The sequence below is a fragment of the Pestalotiopsis fici genome (genome assembly GCF_000516985.1).
Source record: "Pestalotiopsis fici W106-1 unplaced genomic scaffold PFICI_Scf_2, whole genome shotgun sequence".
Taxonomy (NCBI): domain Eukaryota; kingdom Fungi; phylum Ascomycota; class Sordariomycetes; order Amphisphaeriales; family Sporocadaceae; genus Pestalotiopsis; species Pestalotiopsis fici.
Genome location: NW_006917092.1, coordinates 5,936,535 through 5,962,816, shown reverse-complemented (window position 1 = coordinate 5,962,816; position 26,282 = coordinate 5,936,535). Strand labels below are relative to the sequence as shown.

Below are 26,282 nucleotides of genomic sequence, written 5' to 3'. Positions count from 1 at the left end.
CGTTTTTTTTTTTTGGCCTCTTTTTTTGATCTGAGGATTTCATATACTCCACGCAAGCTATCAACTATTTCTTCAGACAAATGGAAACCCATTAGTGTCGCACGGGTGACTATCTATGTGCCCGCCAGGGAATTTGTAAAGCCAGAGGCCTTTATGTTGGTACCGGATACACGTGGAAACAACGGGAGAAGTGATTTGGAAAGTAAACGAGTCTGATTCTAGCTGTTGGAAATAAGTTGGCTGGGTGCGACCCACACTGTGGCTGTATGTAGTGGGAGCCTTCCCCCGTCCTTCTAGAGGTGAATTGCTGGTCATTCTAAGGAATATTAAAACATACCTACCTTTTGACAATAGCTACGGGCCACAAGATTGATGATTTAAAGGTTTGGATCTCTCAGTCTAGGTCTGGCAAGGTGTAGCTAAAGTTGATGTACAAAAGAGGGCGGAAAGCTATAGTAGCTGCGGGGAAAACTACATTTAGGTACTAGTACCTAGCGTGGTGCCTAGCACCTAACAGGATTGCTCAGAACTAGCTGAATGAATGATATTGCAACCAATACCATAGTAGCTGTACTGGCAGCTTCACTGTGGAACAAACATCGGCTTGGACAACCCTTTTTTTTTTCCCCCTCGCGGCGAGCCTACAGATAAGGCCTCGGTATGCTACGACAGAACTTCTCATTATTTACTATTCAACGTCATCCCAAGGATTTTGCTGATAAAGACGGGCCTATGAGGAGAACTGATTGTTTACGATCACATCAGCAAAAGACGCTACCACATGGTGTTCGATGCTTACTGCATGTATTCAACCACTTTAGCTGACTATACCAGTCGAATGTCCCCGATTTTGGCCTCACGGTCGCCCAGCTGCCGAAGGGCCTGGCCCTTCATAACCCCTTCCACATAGCACTGCGATACAACCGAAAAGGCCTCGACATCTGCCTCTTTGCCATCCTTAACCGTTGTGGGCCGCACTAAAACTGGTGCCGAGCATCCCAGCAGCACAAAGATCCTGTCACCCTTCCTGGCGCGCTTGATGCTCGCCCCAAATCTCCCTCTATTCGTCGTCATCACCGGATATACAATGCCAACGTGCTTATCTAGAGCCCGCACAAAGCCTTCCGGATCTGTGCACTCAGGCACCTCCCAATCTGTACCCTCGCTGCCACCAGGGAAGAAGCTCCTGAAGCGCAGGGACCACGGCCGAAATTGTTCGTCAAGCCGCGTCCGTAGCAGGTGCAAGTCAACAATGCTTGCGTGGTTCAGAACCGGTCCCCATCCTTTGGCCAGCATGGCGCCTATGCGTGCCTCAACTGCCCCGTCAAGCGATGTGAGCCAGGGGATGTCAATAACAGATGTGTGAGTGGAAACATCGTACTGAGCATCGCGGTAAAGGGTGCGCGCAATGGCAGCGCGTGGATCAGACGGCATGGGAGCATCGGAAGTCTCTTGGTCGCCCGGTATCCACACTTCTAGTCCGCCCGGGCCCCAGCCAAGATGAGGGCCAGCAGCGTCCACCACATCAACCTCGAAGCCAGCCGCAATGAGAATCTCTCCATTGGCACCCTCGATACGAACGACCGGGCTACGGTCACCAGAAGCTGCGCACGATGTACCCCACAAATACATATCCCACGTGTCGGTCAAATCGGGCACCCACGAGGCGAGTCGCGCTCCTAGCGGCGTGTCGGTAGCACCAGTCACCACCAGGTCCAAACTATCAAATCCGTGGATCAGAGCACGAGCAAAGTCGGCAAATACTCGCGGCACGGGAGCGCCATAGTCGGGCACAATGTGGCGAGATACGCATTTGGGCATCATGCCCATCAGGCCGTACAGTTTGTCGCGTTCGTCCTGGCAGCCGGCCAGGCGGCCCAACATCAGCAGCAGGCCAATATCGTCGAGGTCGCGCCGCCTGCGCTCCGCTACCTGCTGGAGACTTGCTTCTGCCGGCAGCACGCTGGAGCCGAGGCGCTCCTGGTTTGCCACCACCAGCTCAACTAGTTTCAGTATGCGCCACACCTTCTCGCGGTCGCGAGTCGCGCCACTTACGCTGTTAGCGTACGCCAGTAGTAGATGCAATCGCATCAGCGCGAAACGGAAGCGCCCGAGCACGACGACTGGATTGTAGGGGCCGAGGCATTTCTCCTGGATAACCCACACGCGCGACCAATACGTCTTTTGCACAACGAGCTCTATGGCATCCAGAGCGGGTGCCCTCTTGGCCGGATTATCCAACAGTAGATTCAGCTGGACTCGCGCCGCACCCTCGTCACTAGAGTGCTCGACAGCCTCGACGAGCATGTCGAGACCACTTTGCACGTCGTCTGGAAGAGGCTGATCGTCATTGCCAGTAGCAGTTCCCAGCCAAATGGTCATCATGAGACTGCCGCCAAAAATGTCGCCCATGCGCTTGACCTGCTTACTGCGCTCATCGAGGTCGCGCTGGTTGATGCAAATGGCATCCACCCACAGCCGCAGCCCGTCCATGTAGTCCGGGTCTGTACACAGAGCCCGCAACGCCGCCTCGAGGTTTCGCCCGACGCACACAACATGACCGTCGAGTATGATTGGCACCTTGTCGCTCTGGTCGCCCCATGTATAGCTCAGCGCGCCATAGTCACCCCAGGTGAAGCGGTGATACCGCGGATGACTGCGCGCTGGAGGTTGCGGGCCTGCATTTTCTGTATCTCGGCGACTTTGGTCCGAAAACCTGCGCCATTCCTCGTCGGTGCCTCTCCGCGAGAGCGGACGAGGGGCGACGTTGGCGTTAAAGGCACTGAAGTCGGGTAGATGGGCATCGAGCGAGACATGGTGCATTTCAGCATGGACCAGTCCGCGGCCCGGGTTCTCGTTGTCATCCTCGCCCATTCCAGAAAGACTGAGAACTCGGATCTCATTGCGCGCTTCATCCAGAGGGCGGTAGTTGTACTCAGGGATCGAGGCCGCTGCGGCTGCTTGCTGCTGAGAGTCCATGGATGGAGGCGTGGCCGAGGTGGGGACTTCATCAGATACAGGGGTGAGGATCAATACCTGCAGTTCCGCAAAAGGGAACTAGAGCAGGATTCAAAGAGTATATGGTGAGAAGCACGGGAAAACTCACCTCAACTCAGTGACACAAAAGCATGATTATGAATATGGACAAAATTGTACGTTGCCATAATCCGTAGTAGAGGGATTTGCGCATCACGGAGGAGTACTATATCCAGGCGGCCGCCCGTGCGGGGCTCTTGGGCAGCTGGATCCTTATTCTTGGAGCAAACAACTAGAGTCTAGACCATATCAAGACATGGGGGAAGAATAGGGAAAGTAAGCCGCGAGGCTCGATGTTTTTGTAGGTATTTAAACAACCCCCTGCTACTCGAATCTGATCTAAATGCGGCGGCTTATACAGATACATGACCTTCCACCCCTTTTTGATACCAACAAACCTAACAAAACAGCATCTGTCTATCATACTTATCAAGGAGCCAGGTGTCCAGTAGTCTAGGATTCTTCGAATGCCCAATTCGCTTCACTGGCCATGACCTGTTTTGAAAGCACTCTGGGGCCTGCTTCTCCCTCCTCCAAACCATTCTTCTTGAGGCTATCACTGGTCCGCCACTTCCACATTTGAGAATACACATCATCCTTGCTTTTTCCCTCAATTATCTTGACCACTTCTCTTCCCAGGATTGGTAGAAACTTGAACCCGTGCCCACTGCCACCCGAGCACACGAGAACCTTGTCTTTGCCTGGTACAAAGTCTATGACAAACGAATTGTCGATACTATCAGTATACCAGCAAAGTTTAGTTGATGAGATGCCCAACTCGGCCAGTTCTGGCATGTTCACCGAAATGAATTCTAGAAATTGTTAGCATCATTCCTTATTCCAAGGTACGGAAGAATTCTTTTCTTGCCTTTGATGGCGTCGAGAGCCTCGACTGTAATGTTGGTCTCTTTCTCGCTTGTAACGTGTGCCGTCTTTGGCACAGAGATTCTGCGTCCTTCGACATTGCCGAAATTGGTGTACCTGAACATGATATTAGTCTGTCTTCCAGGCAAATTGACAGAGTACTCACTTTGTTCTTCGGTATCCTATCTTAAGGTCACCTCCTTCCGTCATTGGCAAAGCGTAGATGGCCCTCACTTTGCTCCAAGTCACTACGGGAAAGTTTTCGGGCGCGAAGCGTTTGCGCAGATCGGGTCGGGTTTCTGGGATGTGAATCGTGGCCACTGAGCCTGCCGTCGTCTCCAGCAGCCCTTCCGTCTCTGGCACAAGTCCTGGAGTCCATCCGCCACCCGAGACGACCACCAAGTCTGCCGTATGCGTAACCTTGTCCGCAGTCTCTACGCTTGGCTTCCCATCAGATCCCACGTTGACGTTTACCACTTTGCCCTGTTCTGGGTGCAGCGCAAACTTGACGCCGGATTTGCGGGCTAAGTGTTGCGCCCAGGCGCAGCTCTTATAGGCGACGACAAATCCCGCACTAGAGTCTAGCACGGCTTTGTGCACACCAAACCTTTCCGTTCGCTGGCAGGGGTCGAGTTTGTGGCTCCAACCATTCTGCGCAGCGCGCACAACGTCTGTTGGCAGGTAGTGTGAGCGGATGCACATGGTCATTTGCTGTGATATAGTTGCTCACCTTCTTGATTATCGACCATGAATTGGGTATCTCTGATCCCTTCATGCTTCATATTCTCAAGCGTCGTGAGTTCAAACTGGTCATATTCGGCCGTCTCACTCATTCGCAGGTATCCGCAGTTCCACCATAACTTTCTGCTGCCCTTGCGCAGTATTTCAGGCAATTCGGACTCATCCGCGGCGACAATCTGCTCGTTCCACTGCTCCCAGATCTTGGCCGCTTGAAAGGCGAGTTTCTGGTACTCGATCTCGTCGCCGTAGGAGAAACGAATGATCTTGTTGAGATCAGCCGAGGCAGAGTCGATCCCCTGGCTCGGGTCATAGCCCGATGAGTATGTGTCTTGCATATCAAAGACGGTAATGTCTCGGTAGCCGCTCCGAGCAAGCCATAGCGCGGTCGAGATGCCGAACACGCCGGAACCGACAATAACAATTTTGGAATCGTGGTTGATTGACATTTTGGAGCTTCTGGGCATGAATAATAAATCCGCACAAGTAGGTGAATAAAAACGATGGCTTGATCAATACTTCTCCAATTTGAGTGCGAGTTTCTACACGAAATCAATTGCCAAACGACCCCTCATCTAGTATGGCGGATTCAAGCGGCCCTACTAGAAAGAGCCAATCAAATTAGAACTTGTCTATGGAGAAGTGATCCAATTACCCTACTCCAGCGTCCCGCTATAAACAACCAATTAAATGACAGCGCCGAGATCAGCTTCCGGCGGTAGGTCGGCAATCGACCCGAGTCACCCGACCATATTTAGCAAAATGCCCCATAAGGATCAATATAATATTGAATAACAATTGCAATATAGACATTTCTTGCACCGGGGCTCGGCTTGGCGCGTCTCTTAATAGTGATTGACATGTCCATATTCCCCAACGCGATTTTCGTGAGGTGTTACCCTATGATGGCCTTGGTGATATACAATTTGTTCAGGTCTAAGTGAAGACTGCGTTTCGGTTGGTAGGTACATATGCCTGGCCACACTCGTCACCGGATGCCCCTTAACTGCTATGAAAATCTACACCTCAATTTATCTGTCACCAGATGCAAAAAGTCACCAAAGTGTCGTCCCATCGATCCAACCGGCCCCACAGAATCGCGAAGTCCCTACACGCGTCTCGTTGTTGGCAGAGAGTATTTGGAAGATTTGGACGCCCTGGTGCGTATATATCTATCGTGAGCGGAGAGAACCGGGATTAAAAGTAGAACGACTTCAAAAATGACACTACGGTACTGTCACGAGGACTAAAAAAAGGAGGGAATCTTGGACTTATACAGGAACTTGCAATTATCCTCGTGTGCCTTTTTGCACTTTACCTTGTTCCTTCCCCTGGAGAAAGCCAACCACCTCATCATAAAAGGAGAGGAAGAAGAAAAGTCGCCACTCGATATTGGTGGAGATTAAGCAGAAAGAGATGACACATCTTCTAGTAGGTTCATATTCTGGGTTCTTGGCTGTCTGTGCGTTTTTACAGTTTCGGTTTCCAGGTCTGAATTCTCGTCATTTTCGAAAGCTGCTTCCTCTTGCGTGGGGAATTAGACAAGGCTTTTCGAGGCTGCCTGACCGGAACGGAAGCAGAATTGTAATGTGCACCTGCTTTGATCCATGGACTGTTGTGGCTCAGATTGTCCGCATCAGCTAGGTGAAGGGCTATCTATAAATTTCTCAACGCCTTCTATTGTCCCAGTAGACTACCATGTCTAGTTGAACAGAAGACAGGTCAAATTCGAAGAGTAGCTACGTGAAAGTCAAAGTTTCTGGAGCAATGGCTTGTATTTAGAAACTTCCCAGTAGCATTGAGCTTGCTTGTCACGAACCCCAGGGATCTTGGTTGAGGGTATTTAGGCAATGTTAGAGCAGGTACAAAAAACATCAACTGACATGGTTTCTTGGCACGACCAGCAACGTCTGAACTAACCATTTTCTTGTGACTTCAAACCTTATGGAATGATCAGGTAGGTGCGACGACCTTGATGGATATTCATTAAAGTAGGTCGTCACGCACTCGTTTCTCCGTCTGTCCATGATAGCTTCCTGATATGACTCGAAATGAGGTACAAAAGGGACGAGCTGCCCCCAGCTCTCCAGCCACTTTTTCTTCTGTTCCTCATCCTATTAATGAGTTGAACGAGGAAAAGTCCTAATACAAAGTGATATTTCCATACGATTCTCTCTCTTCCCCTCTATTTTCTGTCCTCTTTTTCTCATTTACTTTTCCCTCCATGGCACCTCGACCAGCTTCAGTCCCCAGGAACCCCGTCAGTACTGGGCTATGGCGCACAGGCGTCCATGCAATGCCTGTGCTACCAGACAACCACATTCAACAGCATTTGTACCATGGACCAGTTGTTGTTGAACCAAACAATATCCCGCACCAACGTCCTAACCCGTACCAGCGTCCTAATCGCCCCAGCGTCCTAACTCTGGGGAAGCTTAATCTGGTCAAATGCGGTTTGAACCACGCCAACTCCGGACCAATCCCCCACCATTGGTTCTGGAGTCATTTTTGTCCCAATTCATTGCACAACAAGGCCATAACTTTTCGGATACAGCCAACATCGAAGTGGGCATGACCCCGCTCCCGCAAAGTGATAGTACACAGACGGCACATTGGAACATATTAAGTTGAATCTACCCGTGTATAACGCCAACATTGTTCAATATCAAACCACACAATATCGGACACAACATATACATACAGGCAGCCACCAAATCTACAACATCTTCCAATCAAACTACAATATCTTCCAGTCAACGTTTCCATCACGGAACAATCTATTCAAACACCTCACTCGCTGTACATATTTTTTGCTGGCAAAAAAAAAAAAAAAGCAATACAAGGGGATATCGTTCCGTTGAGTCTACACGTTGGTCGGACCTCGAAGCTAGCCCTCCTGGCGGCACTGGTGAATGGTGGGGATCCATGGCGCAGTGTGGAAGCGAAACGGGGAAGCGATGAAATTTCAATGGTGCCAAAGATGACAAACGGACATTGGTTGCTCTAAATTATATGGTACAGATGCAATGATGACCTGTCTTAAACAGCACTGGCGCTCTTGGCCAAGGCAAGAGCAGTATACGAAAGAATCTTGAAATTGGCGCAAACCAATCGTGCCAAGAAGTTCTAATCGCGTTGTCAGTAGATGTAACAGTTAGATAGACGATGGAGCGGACAAATACACTAAATGGGGATATTAATAATGCAGCTCCATTTAGAAAGAATTCCTAGGCAGCAGCGTTTCTTATTATTGATGGTTTTTATACCACCCTTCCTTTTACCAGCAATACCTAATGTCGAACAGTCTATTATCTCCCCGACCCTATCGCCAGAAACCATCCCTAACGCCAACCAAGCCGACGCACATGAACTGATACCGCATATACTATTATGCTGAATCCAAGACACCAGACTGCTGCATAGCTCCAACCGAAACTCCAGTCCTTCTTCGATTGATCATCAAACCACTCTTGAGCTTACGTGCTCTGAGCTCATGAACCCACCTGACCAATAGCCTGATCTATCTCTCTGACGAATTTTGAAGCCTGAGACTCTCCCTTGAGACTGTCCTGGTCTACAATGTACCTGGAGAAGACGTCCGAGGACTTGATCCGATACTCAGGGACTACAATTTCGCCCTGCTTCCACTGAAAACCATGATCCGTCTGTTGACGAGTAAAGCCTTTGAGTGGTTCTGGTCTGTATTCTGGTCGTCTTTGCATGCGATATTGCACTGATGGATGGATCATTTCGTTCGTTTTCCCAAGCTTTGCTCCATCTGGTCCGCTATGAGAGTATCTGCCGGGGGTCCGGGGCTTTGAACCCGCGAGTTTCATGGTGCCGGCAAAGCTGTCAACAATGGGACCATCGGCCCAGCCGTACTGTACTTCTGGAGACACAGGCTTTTGTCCTGCGCCGGCTCGGTTCAGGAGATCGGATGCCTTCTTCAACAGGCCTTCCTCGCGTGTCTGTGGTGTAAGTTGCAGTGGAGCATGAATCAGTTCATAGCGGTCTCGAACCGAGTTGGTTGCTAGCTTGAGCAAGTTGCTGTCTAATTGAACATATGGTGCAATTTGCTCGCACATCCATGCAAAGGTTATGAGAGCGATCTCTATGGCACTGAGTCAGTCATGATCAAGGAGAAAAATGAATCGAGGTTGTCGCTTACGTTCAAAATCACACTTGCGGTCATGCAAAGGATCGTCGTCGCCTCCGCCAATGTTGATGTGGAAACCAGGGAACCAAACTTGCAAGAGTTCGGAGTCTGTTCCTTTGAGCTTGTCGTACATTTGACAGTCAATGAGCTCGGCCCACTGTGCTGATAGCTGCTGAGGAGTTGACTTGGGGTCCGATCGGACTCTCTCCCAGTCTTTATGGATCTCATCGAGTGGCTTTTTTGGTTTCTTGGTCGTTAAGTCGCCGTCGCGAGGGAAGTGCCATAATGTGGGCGAGAAGGGCGCTCGGTGCTCATCCAAGGCGAGTGCGTGGAAAGCATGGCGAATGTCTTTGACAATGTTAGTATACAACTACGCGACGCATGACCATCTCAAGTCTCGTGGTTACTTACAAGGACTGAGAGAGACATTATGGAATCCTGCACTTGGAATACCAAGCCACTGATCAAGAAACGTGAGATGGAACGGAGTCCAGGCCAGGTCGGGGACCCCTAGACTGCCGACTGTATCAAAGACACCAACAACTTGAACCTCTCGGGAAGACTCGGGGGCATCAGTGTGACAGTGTTTGCCATATTGTGCACAATTCATCTGGTCAGTGTCTTCATGAAGCCTGCCGTGCACCCACTCACGATAGGCATCGGACTTGCGGAAACCATGGCTGTCACTGTTCTCCTGGTACAGCTTGTACAAGTCTGGGAAGTCCTGGAGGTCTCGGGGCGAGATGACACCGACGTCGTTGACAAGACCGGCGACGGCTCGAGCTGTGTAGGCACCACGAGAGAATCCAAAGCAGAAGATTTGGTCGCCTGGTGCATAGTTGAGAACGATGAAAGTATACGCTTCAATGACATTCTCGACAAAGCCGATGCCGAAGCCGCCCTGGCGGTCCTTTTCCTTGTCGCTGAGTTGGCCAGTGCCGATGCCCGCATCGTAGTGGACAATTTGCTGCCAGATCCTGCCGTCTGCGTCTCGACCGACACGGGCAAAGGCTCGTGCTAGTCGAGTCACGTTGGAGGGGACATTTTTGATGTTCGATACTGATGACTGCCAGGTACCGTCGCAGCAGATGATTAGACGTTTCGGTGTGGTGGAAATAGAGGTATCCCGACCAAGCGAGCCCATCATTTGTTTGACGCTCAATAGTATGATGTTTGAGATCGAAATTTAATTTTTGCTGCAAATGTAATCTTGACGTCCAAGTAAGACCGAATTGTGGTCTCTGGGATCATTTATACTTGATCCTAGCAGTGCGAAACTTGGCATCATCCGGAGGTGAACGGCAACATTTGCCTCGGGGACACAGTTGGAACTTTTCGTTACGGCGTTTGAAGTCACACAGGTAGGAGGCAAGTAAATATGGCATTCCTACCAGAGAGTGTTGGACTGGTTGCGACGTGAAGAGGCAACTGGTTTTTTCTTTGTTTCGCGAGGCTCGCAGCCTATTTTGGGTCGCGGCAAGGGCAGAGAGCGCAGGCTGTGACTCTGACCCCTTGCTGCGGCAAATGGCGAGGCTCCCACATAAGCCAAAAGGGCCTGCTCCTCCTCTGTCTCCCTCCGCTCCCTCTCTTGTTTGGGTGGGAGGGCAGAATAAAAGCCACGCCGGCCTCTCGGCATTGATGGGCTTTGCATGAGTCAAGACGCAGGCTCCCGTGCCGATCCATCCAACCCGCATATAGTATTGAGCCTCGAGGCTTTTGATTTGATGTGTGCATGTGTATCAATGATACGCTCCAGGTCATCTGCGAAACGTGACGCTTAGAATAACAAGAGAGGGAGAGAAAAAGGTCCGGTGTGCAGCGACCGGTCAAGAATCAAGACGGAAAACGAAGAGGAGATCATTGTCGCAGTAACTGTCAGCGTCGAAAATTGCGTATGACACGAGGCTTTACACCATGTGCAGTGGCTTATCGAGGATGCGATTGACTCTTGAATATGCGCCGTGGCAGGCAGTGTTTCGTCAGGTGACGGGTGCTGCATAGATGTGCAGCAGTGCTTGAAATATGGGTTCTTGGCGCGTTTCTCACGCAGAATGGCGTTTCGTGGACTTTGGATGGATTACAGCCCGCTCTCGTGGACAATCCAAAAGGATTGCTGAATGTGATTTCCAAGACTGTCAGCGCTTCACAAGTCGAGAAGCAAAATCTCATCCATCCTGATCCTTCAGTGATAGTTCTGATCCTCACACAGATCAGGTGGGGAAGCCGCTCTTACTATACACCCTGGCTGGTTGTTGGCAGGTGGTCAGGCAGGTGGGGAGCTTTATGAAAAGCGACGCTGCGTATTTGTGTCAGACAGGATTACATTGTACCTAGTCATATTTGCTTTCAAAGAAGTGGCTAAAAAGCATCATTGGTAACTGAATAAACACCTCAATATCCCAAAGCAGCGGCAATGATGTCATACTTGAAGCGTCGCAATATTGTGCGACTATTGTGTTGGTTCTGGAACACAAATAATGAGCTTCAGCTAGGGGACACTATTGTTGAATGTCTCAGATTATTGTCTCTTGTACAAATGCAAACTATCCCCTGCCTCCAGATCCTCAACGAGCTGGACAATGGCCAAAGGATTCCTCCAAAATTCAGGATAGTATAGCATATACAAAGAATTATGGTTGATTGAAAGATTTTTAAATGCCAAAATGTTTTAATAGCTTATACAAAGTCCTCTTTCGCATAATGGACCACCAAGTGATATAGATATAGGTATATGTATAATTCCTAAACGCCATCTTGCCAATGCTGCTTCCAGAAAACGCCTTCCACATGCCAGTCATTTATCTTGGTGTGTCTACACCATTAGAACATCATCCTCATCATGGTCGCCCTCGGGATCATCATCTATCCGCAGGAAATCGTGCTGCAGAGCTTCCTCGGCACTGATGCGTCGGCTTGGGTCAAGGTCCAAGCATCGCTCCAGGAATTTGATCGCGCCCTTCTCCTCTTCCGTCAGGAATGAGTCCTTGCTAACGCCATCACTCCGACAAGTGCTCCAAAGCATGATTTTCTCAAAGCTGAAGCCCCTCTCTCCAATGGTGGGGATTGTAGTCTCGAAAACAGCGCCGTGTAATTGACCAGCTATTTTCATGCGCTTGGACCCAAAGATGGTGGCGATTTCAATCATGGCCTCAACGTCGTCGGCGCTGTTGAAGAAAGGAAAGCGCTTGCAGAGAATGGTGAGCAAGACAACACCAGCTGACCAAATGTCGATCTTGGTGGTTTGTTCCGTGCACTTGAATAAGACTTCAGGAGCACGGAACCCGCGTGTGCCGGCACGGTTGGCTCGCCTGGAAGGTCGGGTATCGTGCTTGGGATAACCATGTTGGGATCCGGTTTGCGATGTGTTTGCCGCATACCCGGCCCGAATCCGCTGCTTACGCGATTCCGGGTCCAAATGGCATAGACAAGGCTTGTTATCTGTGCCCTCCCTCTCTGCAAGACCAAAATCGACAAGAACGCCGCGCTGCTTGTCTGGGTTGTATAAAAAGTTGGTCGGTTTGATGTCTCTGTGCAGAATGCCTTTTTCATGAACGGCAGCAAGAGCCGTAAATAGAGACCGCAAATATACCCGAATATCAGGAATCGTCATATTCGAATAGTATTTCCGGAAATCTTGGTGACGGAAATAGGGTAAAATGACAACTACTTGGTCCGATTCACGGAAGGCTGTGATGAGCGGACAGACGGACAATGATTCGCGGAGATCATGTAGCAGCTCGATTTCGTTGAGGATACGAGAAGGCGAAGATGTAACATAGATCTTTTTGATTGCCACAAACTTTCTTTGTTTCTTGTGTGGAAACGATCTAGAGTTGGACCGGGCATTGGATGCGAGCTTCAACGGCGGTGGTTCCCAATGGCTGTCCTTTGCATCCAAATCCCAGCTATTGCTATACTGGTCATAACGGAGATCTTCGGCCTTGTACACCGTGGAAAAGGTACCTAAGCAACACATATCATTAGCCGGCGTTTCACACGTCTATTGTTCCATCAGTGGGACAGTACCTTCGCCAATGCGCTTCAGCAAGCGGTAGTTTTTCCTGAAGTCAGGAAACGCCTGCGTCAGCTTCTCCATATCGTGTTGGACTGTCAGGTCGATTGGCTCATTCTCGTCGGAAGAATCAGAGTCACATTCCTCTTCCTGCTCGGGCTCCTGCTCAAGTTCCTCTTCCTCTTCTTGATTTTCTTGGTCTTCCTGTTGCTCCTCTTCCTCGGTACGGTCGCGGTCGATCTCTTGGAACCCTTGGGAGTGCGATTGGGCGTAGCTCTCGTCCGAGCCGACATTGAGGTTATCCGCCATGTCTTCGGGTTGGTCCTCGTGGATCTGAAAAGGTTCCTTGGCAACCCTCCTCCGGCTCAAAGTCGCCATTGCAGGCGCGTCTTATTTGGTCTTGTAGCTTCAAGACCACTAGGCGGGATTAGAAGTCGCAAATGCCTGAATTCGAAGATCGAGGAAGCGCCTTCAAGGTATAAAGCCGTGCGTTGCGTAATATCGCTGAGCCAACAACAAATACAAGCTGGCGCACTGAGGACGAGCGCAGACAATGATTTTCCTTCTCGCGACCGAATAGCAAGATGGAACGCAACGCAGCTTGAGTCCAGCGCAACACGACAGGATACGGGCGAGGATGCTGCTAGAAAGCCATTGACCTGGTGAAAGGTCAAGGCAGTATTATTATTGTACGGATTTTGAAAGAAGACTAGGATTTCTGGTGGAGAAAGATCATCTGGTGTTGACTTTACAGTTGGTAACGGCGTTGCTACTGTGCACATCAATACTTCTCGGTTGGCGAACCCAGTCGCTGTGAGGACGCTGTACCACTTCAGTACTAGGACGCGCCTTGGGCCGTCAATTGTAAGGTCTAGGGAGCTTCTACAGGTTGCCGTCACCCCAAAATCTTGCGGCTGTCAGGTGGGCAAAGGTGGGGTCCAAGTGTCTTTGTCGAAAAAAGGCGGGGGCCTCGCTCATTTGCAACCGCGTTCCGGGGGGGTAGAAACCAAACAAAAACAAATAAACCCAGCCCGTTGCTAGAGCCACATTAGGCAAAGACATTCCCATTATTGACGGCAGAGTCAACACCAATTCCAGTCGTCCAGTCCACAGTTGCCGTCCAGCTTTGCAAGATAGATCAGCGCTGTCGCAAATGACCTCGTCTTTCGTTCTCTTCTAATCTGACACAACCAATTTGACGACCAACGAAATTCGAGATTCACCCGTTTGCGACAGGTGCGACGACTTTGTATACTTCTCTTCCTTCCCCTCACTGTTCTCCCCCGTCTTTGTTTACAACGGGCCAATGACCATTTCTTGGTGGTAAAATTTTTGGCGACGACGACCCTCCCCCCGTCCCTCCCGAGGTAGAATACGACACCGAGACCCCATATCGAAGGGCCTATTTGGCGCATATTCGCGACCATGGATGTCATCAACTTCGACATCAATGATGCGCTCAAGCATTATATGAGCGATCCGGCCAGCGTGCCGACCCCAGAGGCCGATAGTGCCCTGGTCGATTGCGAGAACGATCCGGAAACCCTCACCAACGCCGTCATCAACCCGGTGCTCAACTCGATAGTGGACGCCGTGGCCGAGAATCCAGACTTCATAACCCGCAGCGCATACTTCGACTCGTTGCAGTTCCTACTAAAGTGCGCTCCCACTTCCCTTGATCCCCTACCCACCGACAACCCTCCTGGCCTCTTTTCTCCACGTCGTAGAAGTTCCTCCCGCGTGCAAGAAGTACCCATTTCTGAGCTATTCGTCCAATCCAGATCCGTGCAATTTCTGCCCACCCATGCCCTCAGTAAGATCTTTGATCTGATCATGAGCGGCTTGGCGGCCGAGGCCGACGCCGTCAACAATGACCTCGAAAACCCGGACGAGCAGGACATCATCGCCCACCACAAGATGCTCCTCGAGGTTTATGGATTCCTGCTTCAGTGGGCCATTGCCTGCGTCGAGATCAAGGCCGCCGAGAAGTCCTCCACTGCCCCCGTCGCCCGCGCCAGGGGCAAGGGCGCCAAGTCCAAGACTACTGGCAAAGACGCCGTGTGGGACAGCGCCGCGCAGTTGCAAACGGCGCTCGATATCATGGCCAAGGTGATGCGTGTCAAGCTAAGCAAGATCTTCTTGACGACAAGCGAGCGCGACACCTTCATCGGTCTTCTCACCAGGCCCGTGTACATGATTCTCGAGAGCGAGCAGCGCTGCAAGAACACGCACATCCGCATGCACGCCTGGAAGGTGCTTTGCATTGCCGTCAAGCATCACGGCCATGGATATGGTGGGTTCAATAGACTCGATTTTGCTGATACCAAGTTCGCAGACTGACATGCCACCAGCCGCCCAAATTTCGATTGTGCAAAACTTGACCTATTTCGAGCATTTGTCCGAGCCCATGGCCGAGTTTCTAAATATTCTGTCCGATCAATACGATTACCCTCAATTAGCCGATGAAAGTTTGCGAGAACTGAGCAACAAGGAGTTCAGTACCAACGACACACGAGGCCCCAAATCGGTCTCGGCCTTCATCGTCAAGCTGTCGGAGCTTGCCCCTAGATTGGTAATCAAGCAGATGACAATGCTTGCCAAGCAACTGGACAGTGAAGTGCGTTCCGTGACCCTGCGCGTATCGACCGTGCTAACATCAAGTCAAGTCGTACACTCTTCGCTGCTCGCTCATCGAGGTCTGCGGTAACATGATTGCGCACTTGTCCCAGCAGGAGGAGCGAAGTGAAAACCACAAGTCGCAATTAAACGCATTCTTTGATGTGCTCGAGGAGCGTTTCTTGGATATTAACCCTTACTGTAGATGTCGTGCCATTCAAGTGTATACCAAGCTCTCTGAACTGGACCAAAAGTTTCCCAAGAGGCGACAAAAGGCTGCCGAATTGGCCTCGCGCAGCTTGTCAGACAAGAGCAGTCATGTTCGAAGGAATGCTGTGAAGTTGCTGGCTACACTGATCAAGACTCATCCTTTTACCGTCTTGCACGGTGCTCAACTCGCACGCAAGGACTGGCAGGAGCGTCTTGACAAGGTCGACTCGGAGCTCGCAGCCCTCCAACCTCCAGCTGGTGAGCCTGGTCTCGGAGATACGACGATCAACGGCAACCTTGTCGACGAGCCCACACAGGTGGAATCCCCACAAAAGGCCAGGGACCCAACAGACCTTACAGAAGAGGAGAAGCAAGCCATTGTTCGCAAGGCCCAAGAAGACGCAGCAACATCCGAGGCTATCGAAAAGCTGACCCTCACCAAGAGATACTACTCGGATGCCCTCAAGTTTATCGATGTTCTCCACGACTCGACGTCTACTGTGTGCCAACTTCTTGGCTCTAGGAACAAGTCGGAAGTCATTGAAGCCATGGATTACTTTGAAGTCTGCAATGCCTACAATGTCGAAGACAACATGATTGGAATCCGACGTATGCTTCGCTTGATCTGGACCAAGGGCAACAGCGATGAAGGTAAGGGAGTACAGACACACCTCATCGACTGTTACAAGCGACTCTTCTTTGAAGCGCCGGATCACTTTACCCTGAACGACGCTGCCATTTACGTCGCACGAAACATGATCAGTTTGACCTCTGGCACGACCCCTGCTGAGCTCACCAGTCTCGAGCAGCTTCTTGCTACAATGATGAAGGGTGGTATGATTTCGGATCTTGTTATCACCAAGCTCTGGGAGGTCTATGGCTACCATAAACGTGAGATATCACGATCTCAGAGACGTGGTGCCATTATCGTCCTAGGAATGCTCGCAACTGCGAATCCTGAGATTGTGGTTGGTGAGATGGAGACCATGCTTCGGACTGGTCTTGGTTCGCACGGTCGAAATGATTTGCAGTTGGCCAAGTTTACCTGCATCGCTCTGCGCAGGCTCAACCCAGTCGGTCGTCAGGCCAAGGAGTCGACGGTCAAGTTCAACCGTCTTCCAAACGACCACGCTGTGCTGGCCAGGCTTGCCGCCATCACTGATGTGCCAAGCGACAGCAAAGAGTGGTTCGGTGTAGCCGAGCAAGCTATCAACGCCATCTATGCCCTTGCCAAGCATCCAGATACCCTCTGTGGCGAAATCATTCGACACAAGACCAAGGCCGTCTTTGCCCCTCAGCAAAAGTCAGGATCGAGACCAGTATCGCGTGATACGGACGCGACCAGCACATCACCAATGGCAGACCCCCAAGGCTTGACGGTTGCTTTGAACGAGCCTACTCAAACTGTGAATCGCACACCTTCGGAGCAACCTGCAGAGCCAAAACAAAAGGCAGCCATCGCTTTGTCACAGCTGCTCTTTGTCGTGGGGCACGTTGCCATCAAGCAAATCGTTCACCTCGAGTTGTGCGAGCTTGACTTCAAGCGGAGAAAGCAAGAAAAGGAGAAGTTGGCCTCGAGTGAGCCTGCTGCCGAAGCTCCTGCACCAAAAACCAAAGGTCGCAAGTCCAAGACGCCCGCGCCGGCGCAAGAGGACGAGGGCGATGAGCTTGACCTCATTGGTGGTACCACCGAGGATGATTTTACCGAGGCCATGGCCCATATCCGCGAGCGCGAATTGCTGTTTGGACCTCAGTCCCTCCTGGCCAACTTTGGGCCAATGGTTGCAGAGATCTGCTCAAGAAGTGATATCTACAAGGACAAGGGATTGCAAGCTGCTGCTACACTGGCTCTCGCCAAGCTCATGTGTGTCAGCTCAGAGTACTGCGAGGAACACTTGCCACTGCTCATTACCATCATGGAGCGAAGCCCCGACCCAACCGTCAGATCCAATGTTGTCATTGCTCTTGGTGACATGGCCGTTTGCTTCAACCACCTGATTGACGAAAACACCGACTTCTTGTACCGTCGTCTGGCAGATTCAGACCTGTCCGTGAAGCGTACTTGCTTGATGACTCTTACATTCCTGATCCTGGCAGGACAAGTCAAGGTCAAGGGCCAGCTGGGTGAGATGGCCAAGTGTCTTGAGGACAGCGATAAGCGCATTGCAGATCTTGCCCGCATGTTCTTCAGCGAGCTCAGTACCAAGGACAATGCCGTGTACAATCACTTTGTCGACATGTTCAGCTTGTTGTCTGCGGGTGAATTGGAGGAAGACAGCTTCAAGCGAGTCATCAAGTTCTTGCTTGGCTTTGTCGAAAAGGTATGCACATTGCTCCCACTTGTCTCTTATGCCTATATTGACACGCTTTACAGGACAAGCATGCCAGACAGTTGGCCGACAAGCTCGCTGCCCGTCTTGCTCGCTGCGAAACCGAGCGCCAATGGAACGATGTTGCTTTTGCGCTCAGTCAACTGCAGCACAAGAACGAAGAGATTACCAAGGTTGTCACAGAAGGCTTCAAAATCATCCAGGCTTCGGCATAGATATTTGTTTGACGATTTAACGTGGAATGAGGTCTTGTGGTTCTGCTACCACGAGACAGGAACGCGGAATATGGATGCATTGAATGGAGATCTGGAGTTGTTGGCGTTGCCGTTGCTGTCGGCTCAAGATATCACTGTCAATTTTGTTTACCACTCAATGTTGCAATTGAGGATCCTTGTTCAAAAGTCTCAATGTGACTACTTGCCTGCGCATCATGCTGCTGCAGTCATGAGATGAAACAATTAGCATAAAAGCTTTGTGTTGAACATTGACAATGCCTACAAAGGCAATGATCTCTTAGTGAATGGCAAGTCACAAAGGCCTTTGAGATTTCTCGTACAGGTATAAAAGGTAAGGTAGTACCACGCGCACATGGATACTGACATTAATATTCATACATCAGTATTGAGATTTCAAGGTCCCCTTTGCCAACATTGTCTAAAATTGATAACTTCGAGTCACTTCTGCACAATAATTTGAGCATTAAACAATATCTATAACATGAACCAAACAGCGCTTGAAAGAGACCAGCTCTGGTCCCTGCCTTCGATGGCCAAGTTCAGACGTAACGCGATCGCCGTACCATCCGCATCGTCTTCATTCAAGGACGGAGAGGTGTGTACGGACAGGGATCAGCACTATTTCCTGGGATGCCGGCATCTTTGCTCTCCCTCGCGGCGTTGCCTCTCCCGTCCTTGCCAAGCGGCGAGCCTACGTGTCCCGGCCCGCGGTGACCTCTGTACCTTGTGCTGGTCGGCGTTGAAATGCGAGGGACGGCGCGCCCGGCGGTCCGAGAGACAAACCCGGCCGATCCGGCGGCGCAGGGTGGTGAGAGATGACCAGACGGACCAAGACACTGGCGTCGACGTCGTCAAGGCCAAGGCTTCGAGCAGACGCAGACGAGCCGCCGATGCCGGTAAGCAGTGGAAGGTCCGGGGCTACATGGGGAGGCGGTGGGAGATTGACGGAATGGACAGCCGGGCGCTCTTGACCGAGTTTGGGCGGATATGCGACGAGGATGATGCGGACAAGCGGTTGGCGCAGCGGCCTAGACGATCCGAGTTGGCGAGGAGAGCCCGGGCTGGCTTCAAGGGTGTGCTGATTGAGCATAGCTCTGTTGAGCCGGGGTGGAGGGGGATCATTGTCGAGAGGGCGAGGGCTTTGGCGAGGCAAGAGGTGGGTGCCAGAGCTACATGACCCTTTTGCTCTTCCTCAGGTAAGTTTCGGGAGGGTCGCGGCTTTACCAGCCTTTGTTCATGATATATTTCGTTACGAATAAATCAATGTTTATTGTTTTTAAGGCAGTGGAGCTGGCCAATGTATCAATTACGCAAGATATAATGGCTATTGTAATTTGATATACTACGTACATAATGGTGGTGTTCAAGCAACGTGCAGACTCGACTAGTATGACAACGCCAAACTTAAAGGCAGTATACCTTACTAAGCCACACCACTTTTTCTATGTTGTTTCATTATTCCCGTCAACGTTAAGATGTCCCGGCCCGGGCGGTCCGGTGAGCGGTCATATATCATGTCCCGACAGTTGTCGTATTTGCAGCGCCACAAAAGGCAATCTCATGAAAGCACATGAAATTCCTGATTCCCATCTAACGTTTAGTCCTCTTTCGACATTTCCTATTTGGTTTTAATTTTCAAGTATGGGCTGTACGTTTCTCATTGATAGTAATCTTCCCATCAACACAGAGGATGAGAAAGTGGCCAAGGTACTGCGTGACTTCAACGTCACCTACCACGAGACCACGGATCTACCCCTGATCGGCCGAGAGATCAGAGCGCACAAGCCTGACATTGCGTATATTCCATCGGCCGACTGGCACCGTTCCCTCCGCGACGGCGACCGCCACTATAGCGGGCTGGTGATCCCAACCTCCAAATTCACCGGCAAAACAGACCTTCCGAGCGTCCTAGTAGTGCGCCGGGACGATCCCGCGACGAGCCTCGTGGATCTCCGGGGTGCTAGTTATGGCTACATTAACAAGTCATGCACGTCGAGCTACTTTCCACCGATTGTGATGCTCCACCGTAAAGGGATGTGCGCTGACGAGTTTTTGGATATGCGCCCCGTCAAGGCGTGGCAGGGTCAAATTGACGCCGTGGTCGACGGCGAGGTGCGCGCAACCATGGTGCCCGAGGACACGTGGCGCATTTTAGGGGCCAATGCCGAGACTACCAAGATCATTGACCGGTTTGAGGAGGGAAAACCGGGCATTGTAGTTGCGCGGTGTGATCTGGACCAAAAGTTGCGTGCCGAGCTGACAGATGCCTTGGTGGAATGGACACCGTCATCGTGTTCGATTTATAGTCGATTCAAGCCTTTCCAACAGGAGGATACAGAGTCGCTCTTTCGGCAACTTGATCAGCTTCCTCCTGGATCATGAGACGGCTGCTGGGTCAAACAGTCGGTTTTGGGCAGGTTCTATATACAAATCATACGACCATTTTTGCAGAATCAAACAAAATGCCTCGAATGATATGAGGCGCAGTGCGCTACCCTCAATAGACTGCAAAAATAATTCATCCATTCCGATGACAAAGCACATGAAACGAGTGAAGTCTCTTTTTCGATTGAAAAATAACAACATATACTGAATAGAACTCAATCGCCCATCATAATAACCTTATGAACAATCCTAGCTTTTATTGAAATATGTGACATATTTGACGACCAGTCACAAAGACTTTTCGTGTATAATAATTGGAATTATATGAATGCCTGCTTTTTATAATGTTGTAATAATGAGTATATAAAGTAATGGTGATGGTGTCGCAAATGTACTGCTTATTTAGGTAATGAGAAGTCTTGTAGAGCCTACCGCTCGAGCAAGATGCCAAGCCTTCATCATCGTGAATATAGCCTGTGGGGCAATGTTGATTTTCTGGTTTTGAAGTCGGCGAATAATAGACGTTGCCAATTTGGGACTGCCATGCCGAACGCTTTTATCAAATGCAAAGTGTGTTTCTGGTTCTGGTGCTGCCCAATCAAACGCACCGCTCAGATCTCTCGGCGTCTGCGGATGAGCACCTTTTGACACGGGCAGGTGTGGTTGTACAGGAGCTGCATATTCGAGTTTTGGAATCAGCCAATGGATGGCCATCATCTGGTCACTCATATCCTGTCGCATGGAGAGCTGCTAGCGTTGGTCGTACCTAAACTGCAGATTCTGGTTTTGACATGGACCAATAATATATGCAGTTGGGCCCTTCCCACCCGACAGGGGATTGCATACACTCCGCCTCATTGTAAGTACATCAGGCTGCGCAGGTGGGTACTTGAAGCCATCATGGCCCGCCATTTTCGTCCTGGGCCATCCCTCTCAGTTTTTTGCCAGCCTTTCTTGTCGTACTATTCCTTCAAGCTTGATGTTTGTCACCATAGCTGTGTGACGGTCTGAGAGCCGCCTTGCCAGACTCATATCTCCTGGCCCCTCTTTTACACCCCAACAGAAGCTTCAGCTTGACAATGGCAAAGCAATGGGAGCCTTACAAGGAGGAAATCCTCCGCCTTTACATGATTGAGGACCTGACCCTCGACCAGGTGGTAGACTTCATGTCAACGTCTCGCGGATTTGATAGGAAGTGAGCGACCATTCCTGTCGAGCATCATCTGTGTATATTATATTGATAATGACATAGAAAGCATCAATACGAACATAGGCTCAAAATATGGGGCGCCCGAAAATACATGAAGAGAGAAGAGTGGGAGTACATCAGCCACCAACATCGAAAACAAAACAGAACACAGCAGAACCCCAATGTCTACGTCGATGGGGTTCTTCTTGCAAGATCTCGTCTCAATAGAGCATTGCAAAGATATCAACCTGATATGTCCTTGGCTCGCAAGTTTGGCAGAGGTGGGTCGTACACACAATATTTCGATTCATTTGGAATAGGGAAGCTGATCTTGAGTCGCAGCGCCTAGTCCGGAACCGTCAAACGGTCATCTCGTGCACTTCGCTACTTCGCGAGGTTTCGAGCTCTCTATTGACTGGCCTGAGTCCTTACCGTGGCTGCAATTTGAACGGCGCTTCACCATAAGTAGGTACATCCAGCACTCTGAGCATGGAGCTAGGATAGATCAAGGATATTAACCCATGGACCAGCTTTGCCACAGTCGACAAGACTGATACACTTGCTGGCCCACACTGTGCAAAACATTGGCTTGCTGCCTGCCATGAAGAACAAAAGGTCCTTTGATTTCGCTCGGGCAATTTATGTATCGTCACGCGAGTCACCGTCCGGTGCAGTGGATCTCTCATGGATGCTTCACAACTCGTGGCGATCAACAATACCTTTGACTCCCTCAAACAGTGGAGGAACAGCCGCACAGCTGTTGAGAACGATTTTGTTCCAAGTGTCAAACAAGTTATGCCAAGCGCTGACTGAACCCTATCACAATTCTTACATGACGGATCGTGGAGAACATTTGCTTGTTTTGTTCCATGAACTGCATAAAACACATCCCATGGTTCTGGGCCAGCTGCTTACCTGGACTGACCCGACGTCAGAGGCCATTATCGAAAGCTTGTATGAGGATGCGGTCAGATACGGTGATACGGCCCTGGTTTCCACACTTTTGGACGCCACAAAAGATGCAAACGACCTTTTGAACCTCAAAATATCACAAAAGGTTCTCCAATCCAATGGTAAACTCCACTTAAGCTTGGATATCCATATCAGCACATCAACGCCCTTGCAGTGGGCGGCTTCAGTCTGCGATGTCAAATTGGCTACCGTTTTGCTCAAGGCTGGGGCAAAACCAAACATCGGAAATCCTGCGCCTCTTGAGATTCTGTGCTCGAACACAAAGGCTGATGCTGCCGATGTATTACGATTCGCTGATCTCCTAATTCACTTTGGCGCACTGGTTGATATATGTACGGATGGGTGGCTTTCCCCTCTGATGGGGGCAGTATTATCCGAGAACAAAGATCTCGTCAGATTTCTCTTGCAGTCTGGAGCTACGGATGTCATCAAGCCGGCGACGCGGTATTCCGAAACAGGGATGATACATGACTTGTTTCTGACTGAAGATTACAAATTCATGTTTCCAGAAACAGACAGAACAATCGACTCAGTGTCAGCTTTGCAAATATCCATGGTGGTCAATAATAGCACAATCACGGACATGCTCATTCATTCAGTCTCGAGTCAAGAGGGCGGGAATAAAATATTGGAGTGGGCTCTTGTCACTGCTTGCGTGGCGGGCGAAGAACACCTGGTGAAACGACTACTGGCTCATCTTCAAGCTCATTTTCACGACAAAATTAGCTTGTCCAACGAAATGATTTTGGCGACAGCGTGGAATATGGACTGCCGGATTGCACGACTCTTGATAGACCACAGCACTGTGCGAAGAGAACTTCAAAACTTATCTCTGTCGCTTTTCCAGGCAGCAGCACTACATGGCAATATTCCTCTGATCAATTTTCTGGACTCCGAAGGGTTTGATGTCAACTCTGGTCTGGCCTTGCAGTTCAGATTGTGGGACCGCAAAGAATACGACCTCGCAAAAGGTCAACCGCCGCCACTTGCGTCAACTCCCATGGGGTGCGCCGTTTGGATGGATCATAAAGACGCCATAGAAGTTTTGTTGGCTATTGGGGCCGATGTGGCTGGAATTCATCTCGTATGTGCAGTACGAAGCGGGCCTCATAATTTAGTATCTCGAGTACTGGAGAGATGCAATAATGTCGACGAGTTATGGGACGGGCAACGTGCCATTGATGTCGCTATCAGATATTGTAGAGGAATGGCGCTTATCGGCAAGCTCATCGACGCTGGCGCCATTCTACACGGCCACGAGCTTGTCGATGCAGTGCGAAGTGATGACCGAGAGGTCGTGCATTTTCTCTTGCCGAAATTCGATGTACTTGCAACCAACAAAGGAGGAGAGAACGTCCTAGAAGCGGCCTGCTGCACTGGAAACCTTGATTTGATTCGATACTACTTTATTTGCCGAGGGGCTTATAGCTCTAGAGCAATGTTGCTCGCAGCCAGCAGGGCTGCCAAGACACACGACTACCACACTGTCGATTACCTAGTGACGACCCGACCACCTGGACCCATCGACGATTACGAGGCCAGCGCACTCGCTCTTTCCATTCGAATGGAGGACTCAGTACTGGTCAACATCTTGATCAGCGATCAATTTGGATTGAGTTCCGCTTTGTCTATCTACTGCTATTGTCCCAGATTAGGCGAATGGCGACGAGGAATTGGTGAAATTAAAGAACATGTGTACCCACTCGACTACGATAACCACAGCATTGGCATTGGGGATCTCTACAAGACCGATTGCACAAGGGGACTCAAGTGCTATCGACGTTTTTCACCGGTGTTGGTTGCTGCACTTATGGGGCAAGGATCACTTGTAAGAACGATGCTTAATCGTGGGCACCTCCCTGACGCATTACTTGTCAGAAATGGCTATGAGTCATCCGACATCTGCCAAGAAACCCGAGATATGATCTTAACCGCCTACAGTTCACGAATCCCTCTCATTAAAGATCAAGAGTGGAACGAACGCCTTCTTACAGTGACGCTCAAACACAACGCCGATACCAAGATCGTCCAAGAACATCTCAACAACTTAACTTCACTGGAGTTTTGGCATTGGGATTACGGTGCCCCTTCAACGAATGACCGATCTAGTCCACTGGAGTGGGCTGTTCGTTCTGACAGGCTTGAACTCGTTGAGCTCTTTCTAAAAGCAGGAGCGAATCCCAAAGGGCAAGACCCCGAAAGGCCTGATTATGATGCGTTCACCCTTGCGATCATAAGGGGGAACCTGGCAATTGCATCACTACTACTAGATAAAGGTGCTGACATCAACACTTTGGAGTGTGCAGCACTTTCCTTTGCTACAATACGAGGAGACCTTAGAGCGATGACCTTTTTGCTTCAAAGGGGCGCCGACCTTAATTCACCAGGAACGAGCGCCGGACCCCTGCAACTGGCAGCGAATCTGGGAATGATAGATGCTGTCGAGTTATTACTCACAGCTGGTGTGGATATTTATGGGCGAAGGAGAATACATTTCATAAGGGCGGTAAGATACGCTACCGAAAGATGCCATTATGCGTTGGCGAAGCTTCTCAAGGAACGTGGCGGTTGGACTAAACAGGATCAGGACATTTCGAAAACGCCACGCGCAGCACAGTACGGTCATGCTGATAACTGTGCTCGCTTTTTATATGACGATCCGTCTCTGGAGCCGTGTGAACTTTGCCCAGTGGAGTCAAAAACACCATCAAGCCCCTCCAGTGATGATGAATGCATTATCTCTGATCCTATAGGTCTGGTGGCAATTACTGAACAACTTGAGGATCAGGAAGTAGGTCCTCTGACCGACGAATTGTTGATATTGGAACTTGAACCCGACATCATTGAACATGGACGGATCACAGAATCATTCGACTGGCCTCTTGTTCCATATGGTCCCCAGGACAGGGAACTGGATAACATTGTTCAAGGGCTTCTCCTGGAGGACGGTATGATTATTGATATGGAATGAGGGAGGCCGGGACTCAGCATGGGAGCGAGGTGTTCAAGTAGTGTTTTTGTCGCTCGGCGTTTGCATTCATGGCATTTTGGCGTCACGGTCAAATAACAGAATTTTGATACCTCATTTCCGGCGTTCTTGTCGTTTCTTACTGTCGGTGCGAATATAATTGCGAGGTTCGAAGGGAAGATAATAATTAAAAGCATAGTCATTTTTTCCGAATCAAAGTCTTCAGCCCAAGAAACCGATGTCATCAAGCTCTTGTCAAACCATGGAGCTGACGCGAAATCTCGCTATCTCAAATTCTCAATTGCCACCACTCTACTGGCCTCTGTTACACACGGTTTCTCAATTTACAAATACCGAGCTCTCACCCAGGCTGAATCTGATGGAGTTTTACAGTCGAAAGGGGCAAACCTAAATGCTGTTGACTGGTTTGGACAGACATTTGTTGAGGTATTGTACTGGTATCGTGTTAATATATCGTCTCCGAATTGGGACTGGCTATTCCGCAGAGGAGCAAGAATTACAAAACGGATGATGAGTACGCGCTTATCCTCAAGATTGAACAAAGTCATA

The 26,282-nt window shown here is 50.1% G+C and overlaps 8 protein-coding genes across 8 annotated transcripts; 3 read left to right on the top strand and 5 right to left on the bottom strand.

Annotated features, from left to right (window-relative positions):
- Nucleotides 1-825: 825 nt before the first annotated feature.
- Nucleotides 826-2,979, bottom strand: PFICI_03980 (uncharacterized protein; the record flags this gene model as incomplete). The annotated part of the gene is made up of 1 exon (XM_007832561.1): nt 826-2,979. The coding sequence occupies one exon, from the start codon at nt 2,977-2,979 to the stop codon at nt 826-828; it is 2,154 nt and encodes a 717-aa protein (XP_007830752.1).
- Nucleotides 2,980-3,489: 510 nt separating this feature from the next.
- Nucleotides 3,490-5,087, bottom strand: PFICI_03979 (uncharacterized protein; the record flags this gene model as incomplete). Its single annotated transcript, XM_007832560.1, has 4 exons — nt 3,490-3,772; nt 3,886-4,017; nt 4,067-4,571; nt 4,631-5,087. The coding sequence occupies 4 exons, from the start codon at nt 5,085-5,087 to the stop codon at nt 3,490-3,492; spliced, it is 1,377 nt and encodes a 458-aa protein (XP_007830751.1).
- Nucleotides 5,088-7,677: 2,590 nt separating this feature from the next.
- Nucleotides 7,678-9,938, bottom strand: PFICI_03978 (uncharacterized protein; the record flags this gene model as incomplete). The annotated part of the gene is made up of 4 exons (XM_007832559.1): nt 7,678-7,764; nt 8,142-8,749; nt 8,807-9,142; nt 9,206-9,938. The coding sequence occupies 4 exons, from the start codon at nt 9,936-9,938 to the stop codon at nt 7,678-7,680; spliced, it is 1,764 nt and encodes a 587-aa protein (XP_007830750.1).
- A 1,668-nt stretch (nt 9,939-11,606) lies between these two features.
- Nucleotides 11,607-13,184, bottom strand: PFICI_03977 (uncharacterized protein; the record flags this gene model as incomplete). The annotated part of the gene is made up of 2 exons (XM_007832558.1): nt 11,607-12,757; nt 12,821-13,184. 2 exons carry the CDS (start codon nt 13,182-13,184, stop codon nt 11,607-11,609), a joined length of 1,515 nt encoding a protein of 504 aa, XP_007830749.1.
- Nucleotides 13,185-14,231: 1,047 nt separating this feature from the next.
- On the top strand, nt 14,232-18,177 carry PFICI_03976 (uncharacterized protein; the record flags this gene model as incomplete). Its single annotated transcript, XM_007832557.1, has 4 exons — nt 14,232-15,099; nt 15,158-15,423; nt 15,473-17,953; nt 18,007-18,177. 4 exons carry the CDS (start codon nt 14,232-14,234, stop codon nt 18,175-18,177), a joined length of 3,786 nt encoding a protein of 1,261 aa, XP_007830748.1.
- Nucleotides 18,178-18,889: 712 nt separating this feature from the next.
- Nucleotides 18,890-19,288, bottom strand: PFICI_03975 (uncharacterized protein; the record flags this gene model as incomplete). The annotated part of the gene is made up of 1 exon (XM_007832556.1): nt 18,890-19,288. The coding sequence occupies one exon, from the start codon at nt 19,286-19,288 to the stop codon at nt 18,890-18,892; it is 399 nt and encodes a 132-aa protein (XP_007830747.1).
- Nucleotides 19,289-19,839: 551 nt separating this feature from the next.
- PFICI_03974 (uncharacterized protein) lies at nt 19,840-20,580 on the top strand (the record flags this gene model as incomplete). The annotated part of the gene is made up of 1 exon (XM_007832555.1): nt 19,840-20,580. The coding sequence occupies one exon, from the start codon at nt 19,840-19,842 to the stop codon at nt 20,578-20,580; it is 741 nt and encodes a 246-aa protein (XP_007830746.1).
- Nucleotides 20,581-22,373: 1,793 nt separating this feature from the next.
- Nucleotides 22,374-25,715, top strand: PFICI_03973 (uncharacterized protein; the record flags this gene model as incomplete). The annotated part of the gene is made up of 1 exon (XM_007832554.1): nt 22,374-25,715. One exon carries the CDS (start codon nt 22,374-22,376, stop codon nt 25,713-25,715), a length of 3,342 nt encoding a protein of 1,113 aa, XP_007830745.1.
- Nucleotides 25,716-26,282: the final 567 nt, after the last annotated feature.